At 38.2% G+C, this 9,553-nt stretch overlaps 1 protein-coding gene across 1 annotated transcript; it reads right to left on the bottom strand.

Moving 5' to 3' along the window:
• Positions 1–5,084: 5,084 nt before the first annotated feature.
• On the bottom strand, positions 5,085–9,385 carry IDNK (idnK, gluconokinase homolog (E. coli)). The gene is made up of 4 exons (XM_010281876.1): positions 9,368–9,385; positions 9,225–9,311; positions 7,624–7,667; positions 5,085–5,445 (listed from the first exon to the last, which is right to left on the bottom strand). The coding sequence occupies exons 2-4, from the start codon at positions 9,252–9,254 to the stop codon at positions 5,085–5,087; spliced, it is 435 nt and encodes a 144-aa protein (XP_010280178.1). The 5' UTR covers positions 9,255–9,311; positions 9,368–9,385.
• Between the last annotated feature and the right edge of the window lie 168 nt (positions 9,386–9,553).

Here is a 9,553-nt window from a genome sequence, read left to right as displayed (position 1 = left end):
CAGTGTTTCTTTAACTTGAAAAAATGTAATTTATTTTTGATAACAGCTCTTAAATCTTTAAAATATTTGCTTTATTTCATTCTGACTCTTGGGATTGTCTTGTTATAACTAAAATTGGTCTGATGCATTTTAAGGTGGAGTGCAGTAGTTTTCTTCAAACAGTGGGAATCAATGCATTTTCACTCTGCTGCATGTACCACACTTACCTTGTTCTGCATTATTTGTGATTTTTTTTTAAAACAGTATCAGCTTTCACAGCTGGGTAAAGAGGTTTTGTCTGACCTACAACTGTTCAATGTATTTACTACCTAAATTGCCACTGAAGGCTAATGTTTATGTAGAATACAAATTAAAAAGGAAAAAAATAATTGAAGCTACAATTTGTGGGTACCAACACTGCTTATTGTGATTTTGGCATGAGTTCTTTTTGCTAGCAAAATGCTCTAAGATTTATACCACTTGAGTAATCTACCAATTTTTTTGGCTTTAATTTGTATAAAGTATAAACAGAATATATACAATGGAGACAGCTTGTTTCTAGAAATTTAAACATTGCAATAGAATGGGATTATAAGTAATGCAAAAAAGCCGGGGCCGGGGTGTGGGGGGGAAGTCCTAAGACATGTTTTTGGTGTAGAATATTCCAGTATCTTTTGGTAACCATCTCAGCAAAAATGCTTAAGCAAGTTCAGTTAAAGTATACTAGAATTATTGTTCTGGTTATCTCTTTACATCTACCTATATAGAAACTTGCCTTGTAACATTGTCTCAATATTCACAAAGATTAACTGTAAATTACCTTTACCATCATGCAAATTAAAGGGGTGCTGCCTTGTGCGCTGGAAGTGCTGCTAAGGCTTTTTGGCTTGTTCCACTGAGATTCCAACACGTATTCTGATTTGTAATTGGGTATACTTTCATGGTCATGTGATATTCTAATTACTTTTAACCACCATGTAAAAAATACTGTATATCTTTTGAAATTTATTGGTAGTTTCTTTTCTTGTGCACAAGTAATAAATGAATTCTTTAAGCAACCTGTCTCAATGTGTTTCCAGTTGATGATTACCTAGAATTCAAGATAACTGGCCAGCTTAAAAGTTGGCATTTGAGTGTAACCTTGGGAAATACTCACCAGCTCTGGGACAAGATTAGTAAACAACTCTTGGGAGTGTGAGGTGGAGGGAAGAGAGTTAAGAGGCATATGATATTGAAGCCTACTAGCTTAGATAGAGTGGGGCTAGCAGAATAAAAGACACTACTGTGTGTCTTACTGAACAGCATCTGCTTTTTCTTGGTCTTCCATGTCAGTGTAGTTGTGAACGTGCTCACTGAATTCCTGTATTGCTTTTAAACACTTGGTTTGAACAGCCTTTCTTTTGATGATGCAAGTATAAATTCATTTTTCTCTAAAATTAATTTATTGCAAATGGTTTAAAATTACTTGTTTTAACTCAAAGTTGTTAATTAGTTTGAAGCAAAATTATAATGCCATATAAAAGAAGAAGTTGAGCACATTTCAGCATATAGTGAAATTTTAAACTTTTGGCAAAGCCATGTATGCAGTTTTGTTGGCAAGTAGCTGCAGTGTATTCTTATCACAGAAGTTTCACTCACTGTCCAGTAATCTTGTTTCTTACTTTGCCAGTAAGTAAATTGATCAAATACTGCTGATGCATCATACTGGGTGAAGTTCAAGAAAATCTCTTGGTTGGCAGCCTCTGCCTTTTGGATCAAAGTCTCATAGATGCAGCAGGACAGTGTTTAATAAGCAGAAATAAATTAAAATAGAATCTGTTGGTAAGATGTATCTAATATAATAACTTTTTAAAATTAGGACCTACAGTTTACAAAATTATTCCTACTTTTATTTCCTAGGGAGTGATCAGGCCCATCATCATACCTTCAGCATCATTTCCGTTGGGTGGGTAGCTTTCACTTCCCTATCACAGTCTTGTGCTCAGTGGAAGGATAGGTAGCAACTAGTTTCTGTAGAAAAATCACTACTTTTTAGTTATTTTCACAATAACTCTTTATTTTCAAAGTAACTAATTTGACTTGACTTCATAGTGTGCCTTATTGGGACCTTGCTTTAAAAAAGGAAAGGCCCCTCATCATTCAGGAGGCAGGTCCTTTTAAAAATACAATCTGCAACATCCAAAAAGGTTACTGTCAAATGAAAGGGCAAGGTGGGGAAGAGAATAATTTTTATTAGGCTTTACCAGGATACTAAAAGAATGAGTCTAACTAGCATGAACACCTTGAGACAACATTCAGTTCACCTATGCAAGTATTTCAGTTGCACGTTACAAAGAGGTGCTAGATTTGAAGTCAAATTTTATTGCAATGCAATGAGATGAAGTTTTACCTAAATTCTACAATGAGCCCTTGAGCTAAGTTTCCTTGTTGAAGTGCAATCAATATTTATCAGTAACTATTGTTGATTAGTAACAGCAGTTACTAACTTTCTTTGCAAGTACTGGTAAAACACTGAGCCTCCTTTTGCATAGGAGGAATTTTAGTTTTGTCAGAAAACACTGTAAGTAGAACAAGGTTTATAGGTAGGGTAGACTTTTCATTACATTTTTAAGAGTAAAAGAAAGATCATAGTTGCTGGTTTAACAGCATACTAACAATGCTGCTGTTCACCCCTCCATTCTTGTTGCCCATTTTCTTGTCCCAGTTTAAAATTCTCTCTTCAGAAGTATCATCTACCTCTTCTTCCAGAAACAACCTTACAGTTAACTCTGAGAACTTTGATAGCTTGTATTTGAAGATTGACACTTGCATTTTGGAGCAGAAGAAGGGCACATGTGCCTGAAGCTTCTCTCTTTAATTTTCCTGGTTTCTTCTTTTTCCCCTACATTAGATCAAATGATGTCTACAAAATCTTCTTTGTCTTTGTAGGGATTGTCTACAAAACTGCCTTGCCTGATCATCAAACTACTGCTAGAGAAAGTAATGACTGCAAAAGGAAAACAAGATTTCCAAAACCCAAAGAGCTGACATAGACTTCCTTAAAAACCATTCTCTTAAGTGTTGAGTACAATTTTCTGTTAGTGCTATGCTATGAATGCTGACAAGCAGACCTGGAAATGAGAGTCTAGCCTTTTCAGCACTCTCACTTGAAAATGTTGCCCAACTTTTAAAATTTATTTATTTGAAGGTCTGATCAGATCTGTTTGTGACAGGATGCAGCTGCTTTTCCATCACTGTATAGCATCCTCATCTAGTTTTCTTGTGTCTGAAAAAAGTGAGCATAAATCCATATTTAATGGGTATATCAGAAAAGCTGTTTGTAAAATGGTGTATTGAGAGAATATGAAGACTTCATTAAAAGCAGAGGTACCACAAGAGGGTGCCATTTCCTTTGATTTTCGTAACTACTAAGTGTAACTTTACAGTTCTGATGAGTCACTTGGTGCCTAGAAGAGAGGTGCCTAGTCTCTGAAATTTGAGTGTGTTAAGAATTAGACAGAAATGCCTGTCTCTTGCACTTAACTTTGCCTTGACTCCTAAACTTGCACCTGAGCTTTCAGCATAAAGAGGTTCTGAACTGAGAGCAAGCATTTTTTTCTTAGTGCTGCTGCAGCAAGCAGACTTAAAACTGGCAGCTGCCTGGTATTGAAACAGGATAAGACCACTTCTGGGTGGGTGTGTTTAATGTCTTAAATGTTTAATCCCAAATCCGTGCCTAAAAATGCCCGCTTTCATTCACGTAATGCCCATTTATTGCACTGATCTAAGCACAGTAGTTTGGTAAACTGCAAAGCCCTTACTAGACATACAAAATGAGAACCAAGACAAATGGTTTTGAACTAGTTATCCAGATAAAAATTACACCAAAGATGCTTTGAAATACGAGTTTTGCTTCTAAAGGAGCTCATTCATCATCCTAGAAATAAAAAAACCTGCATGACACACTAAAAATAATCCATGTGCAGTGGCATATGCAGATGACTCCACTCAGATGTGACTCGATCTTTCTTATAGAGACTTATCTGCAGTTTTCATTGTTAAGCTAAAAAGGCACCTCTTACATAGTAACGCATAAAGAACGTTTTAAAAAACACCTTTGCAATAAAAAAGGTTTTTAACCTTAAATTCTGTGAGTTAGGTAACTGATTTGGTATTTGGAAATTGGATCACAAAAAGTTATGAAAAATGTGTATCACAATTAGCTTAATCTTTAGCTTTAAAGCAGTTGTATGGACACCCATCCATAAGCATATATTGGACTGGGCATCAGCTGAGGTGGAAGACTAAAGCCCACCAGAAGAGGGAAGTGAAGGAGAAGGTCCAACTGTGAAAGAGTAAGTTAGTTTCTCTAAAACAAGGAAATGATCATCTTGTACGCAGTATCTTGGATCACTGGTTGACATACTCTCCATTGCACTTCATCAATGAGTATGCTTTGTACGTGAAAGATGTGATCTCGGAGCCACTGTTATGCCACTTCCACTTCATTTCTAAAGCTTTCCATACAATTATGTTTTGTGTATTGCCTCACCACCACTACCTTTTTTCTCACATTTTTCAGCTTGGTGTTCAATGCATCCAGTAAGAGTTCATGAAAACTCTCATGAACTCACCAGTGCCTTGGTGAGGTTAGCAAGGACACTAACACAGAAGCTACAACTTGTGCAAAATCTGGCAGTGAGACGGTGGTAGTGTAAAGCATGGAATTTCATCATGCAAGTTCCTGCCTTTTGACTTCTAGAAAAATAAATACATTGTTTCTAACAAAGCTGCAAAGTATTTCATCACTTAATAGCAGATTTGCCCATCTCCATGGATGGCAGAGTAAAAATTAAAATGAAGAAATTAAATCATTGTGTCTGACCCTTGGCAGGATTTTCAAAAGCAGGAGTTTTAACTTCATGTAGCGAAGCGTTTCAAGTTTCATCCTACATATGTCTTTTACAGAAGCCACAGCAGAATACCAACAGTAGTAAACCAGCTCTTAACATTGCCATTCATTTAATTATCAGGAAAAATAAGCTGTTTGGATTTAATAATCAATTTAATAATTAAAATGTTGTTTCTTATGCTTAAGGGAATTTCTGCATGTGTAATTCGGAAACTTACTCCAGAAAAGCCTCACTCCGAAAAATGGCATGCTCAATCTCCAGCACTATTTCAGGGAGAGATTTTTCTAGATTGACAGTAATAAAGTTTTCTGGTGCGCTAGGAGGCTCCAGAGTATCAAACTGAGACTTGAGAAGTTCAGGTGGCATAAAATGTCCCCTCCTCTTCTCCAGGCGGCCAGCAATGATGTCTATAGGCCCATCCAAATGAACAAAGAGGATCTTCATTGCTGCATTTTCTCCTGGTTGTTCTGGCTGGTTGCTTTCAACTGCAGATGCTCCAGTAACTAATAAACGCCTATACATCTTCTTCAGTGCAGAACAGGCCAGAATTGCATGTTGTCTAGATAAGTCTTCTCTATCGAAAAGGAGAAAAAAAAAAAAATCCACATCGTCTAACAAAATGGCTTGTTAGTTCTGCTGAACAAAGGAGACAAGCCCTGGATCCTTGCAGAGGAGAGCCTTGGGAGTTAGTGGCATTTTTCCATCATTTTGACAGGATGTTGAAACCAGATTTCCAATGCAGGTAAGGATGCGATTTGAAAGTCAGATCACACTAGCCAGCCTCCTGGTAAAATCTCAGTCTTGGGGACCTTCTTTATTAGCCACCATTCCTTCCTAAATTAAATTCAGTTCTAGCACAATAAAGTGTCATGATCATTTCCTTAATTGCTGAGAACAGCAGCAACTGAATATCCATACAAACTCCCATCCATTACCTGTAAAATTACTATACTAATCTGTCTAGAGAGTAAGTGGCTGCTGAACAGTACAGAGCTCTGTTCTTAAATACATATGCAGGTATACTTTCAGCACCTGTTTTCACTATCTCAATTTTAATGGTAATGTTAAATTTTATGTTTCTGTAACCATACTCCTAGGCAGCATTGCATATACATCCACTTCAAGTTAAACAAGGGATTGGATGCAGGTAAATTAATGCTTTGCATGTGTATTTTTTTTACTGGCAAGGTTTCTTAAAATGAAGCAGGCATAAAACCGTGGGTGTGTGTGTTCTACTGGAAAGCAAATACAGAATTAGTTGTCTCTATGAAGACTGACTGAAATGCCTGCCTAAGAAAATACATTATGTAATCAAATTAAAATTAGGAATTAACTTATTTAAAAACCATGCTACATTCATCAGATTTTGGTTCACAGGAAAATAACTTACACCACCTACTATTACCACCTAGGTAAGCCAATGCCAGCCTCAGCTACTGTTAAGTACTAGTAATTAAAAATTGGCATTAGGCTATTTTAAAGAATACTTGATTTTGCCAAGTTTCTGGAGCTGGGTGGTCGCCTTTGGTCAGCACATAACATAAAGCAATGGATCCAGCATAACAATCCAGAAATATTTCTCAGTGAACCATGGTCCAATGAGGTACGCTTACCTGATGGGCACAAGCAACAGCCACTGTGTAAAGCCAGGCTAAACAGCCCCTGCTCTCCCAGCCTTTCCTCATTTGGGAGACACTCCAGTCCCTTCATCATCTACGTGGCACACCACTGAATGCTTTCCAGTATGTTCATGTCTTGTAACAGGAAGGCCAGAATTGAACACAGCACTCCAGGTGCAGCCTCACCGATGCTGAGGAGAGGGGAAAAGATCGCCTTCCTTGACCTGCTGGCAATACTTTCCCTAATGTAGCCCAGGATATTGCTGGCCTGCCTTGCCAGAAGAACACATTCCTGACTCATGTTCAGCTTGGGTGTCCACCACGGACCCCCCAGGTCCTTTTCTGCAAACCTCCTTTCCAGCTGGGTGCCCCCCAGTCTGTACTGGTGCCTGAAGTTGTTCCTCCTCAGGCGCAGGACTTTGTACGCCTTGAATCATGTGAGGTTCCTGTCAGCCCGTTTCTACAGTCTGGCAAGGTCCTTCTGGATCAGCCACTCCTCCCAGTTTTGCATCGGCTGCAGATTTGCTGAGGGTACACTCTGCTCCATCATCCAGATCATTAATGAAGATGTTGAACAGGACGGGACCCAGTATTGACCCCTGGGGTACACTGCTAGTTACTGGCCTCCAGCTAGACTTCGTGCCACTGATAACCATGCTCTGCGCCTGGCTGTTCAACCAGTTTTCAATCCACCTTGCTGTCTACTCATCCAGCCTTTACTTCCATCAGCTTCTCTATCAGGATCCTGTGGGAAATGGTGCCAAGCAAACATGACACCGTATCTTATTCAAACTAACAGTTTGTCTGTCATTATCGGTGTATTTTGTGCTTACATCCTTTGTTAAGTAGCTAATGTCAGGTTTATTACTGAACTGGATCCTTGAAACTATTTTTACACAAACAGAAAAACAACTATCATTGGCAACAATTTTCCCAACGCTATTATTCAGGGATTATCTCACCCTCAGCAATTAATATGACACCTTAGATTAGTGAAAACAGAATGGCTTTATTACCTGCAGAATGTTTTTACACTACTACATATACTTCCGCTTTGAAATGCAACAGGGAAAATACTTTTGGTACTTTTTTTGTCTGTCGCCCAAGCTCCTTAAAGTTACATGTTCTCTTACCTCCTTAATATATCATGCAATGCACAAAGCCAGGGAATCCTGTCCTAGAAAGAAAACAAGTTACTTCAAATTTGTTCATTAAATTGATTTGAAACAATTGCTTCTAACATCTACAGCATTTGACTAGAGGTGAAAATTAGCATTAAACTGTACAGCAAGTTCTGTTTTGATTCTCTTTCTTCCTAATGTGGATTTGCTACCACTGCCTGAAGGCTAATGAGAAGTGCTAGGCGTATTATCAATAAGATGCTTTTAGTGGAATAGTACGTTTCGTATTACAGATGCCTAAAAGTATCTCATGGAAGCAGTATGTACTTAGGTGTCGCATGCACCTTGTAAACCTCTGAAGGACAACCAACTTCTCTCTTGCTTCTATTATGCAATTCAAATGTACAGCCTGAATTGTTATTTCTTTTTCCTTATATCTTGGCATACACACACAATGCTTTGGATCAAAGCTGAGGTTTTCAGGAACAGACAGATCTAAATTTAGTTATCTGCAATAACTTAATTACGTCTTTTTTATGTCAGTAGCAGTCACAAATAAATGTAATCATAGCCACAATTTGCAACACCATTGCTCAGTAGTTAGACAAACACAGTGTGATTGATCAGCTTCTCATTATAATTTTACTTTAAATTTTAAGCTCCCACAAACTTTTGTCATACCTATTGAGCACTAAACAATTGCTTCCATTTCATCTTTCAGTGCTGTTACTACTGGGTGAGCACAACAAATCATCATGTGGACAAATAAATGAAACGTTTATTATTGTCATTACAGGATAACTTCCCACTGGCATTCAAGAACAGCCTCACCATTTTGCATCTCTGATGTTTCAGAAGAGATGCTTCCTTCTTGCTGGGCACCACCCACCAACAGTTCAGTCACTCAGCTGTGCAATGCTGCTTTAGACAACATACTGGCCTCTATGAACTTCCAACCACTAGTGAAAGATTAAAGTTTTTAACAAGAATCTAGAGTATTTTTTTTTCAGTCTATGGAGACTGCTTTGAAGAAGAGTCTCTAGAAGCTTTATGTTTCTAGAGATTTCCCAGAAAAAGCTAAAGAGGTGTTGTCTTGTAACTTTTCTAATTCACTCAAGTCTCTGAATTCCTCAGTACCGTAAAATGAAACTTGATCATTTTTATCTGTTTATGCTGAAGAACTGACTGAAGGGAAGGAAGCACATTTTAAGCAGGCGCATATAAAACAGAAGATTGTGGAGTAATCCCTGCAGTCACTGCAAGTGATGCAATGTACTTCACTAGACACATTTGTCTGTCCTCTTGTATTTAACTCAAAGCAGCAGTACGTAATCTAAAGTTGCAATTCTGTGTATTGATGTAGAGGGACAGATTTCTGACAGGTTCTGAATCAGTATCAAACCCCTTGTGAGCTACTGAGCACACTTTGATAAACTATTTTTTTAATGCAGAATTCTTTTGTAACACCTTTCTTAGCCAGCTGCAGACCTGTAACTTCAGCCTATGTTTGCAGTCGGCCTAGTCTATAAAGCACAATCTACTTTAACATGATCTACCAGAGGTTACAAAGAAAAACGTGTCGATGACTGTTCTTTCGGGTTTATACGAGGTACCTCATCATTTAGTGGTATCCCTTCTGCCATCTTCTTTTTATTCTCTGGAGAATGATAGTCGTCTGCATCATAGAACTTCCATCCGAGCTAAGGAAAAAAAAGTTAAAAAAAAAAAGGTGAAATTATGGATCATTCAGCCAAACCAGGTGAGCTAATAAGGATCCCAGATTGTACAAAGACAACACCTAAGAAATTACAGGCCTCTTACACCACAGTATGAATCACCATTTATGTCATGACGACATACAAAGTCAGCTTAGCAGCAGCAACGGCTGTGACGCATGCCGGCACCAAGTCAGAGGCTGGGCACAGGCCGCGCCGCGCCGGCC

Source organism: Phaethon lepturus, unplaced genomic scaffold, assembly GCF_000687285.1.
Source record: "Phaethon lepturus isolate BGI_N335 unplaced genomic scaffold, ASM68728v1 scaffold13102, whole genome shotgun sequence".
Classification (NCBI taxonomy): domain Eukaryota; kingdom Metazoa; phylum Chordata; class Aves; order Phaethontiformes; family Phaethontidae; genus Phaethon; species Phaethon lepturus.
Note: the sequence above shows the minus strand (reverse complement) of the source record. Positions and strands in the feature narration are given on the sequence as shown.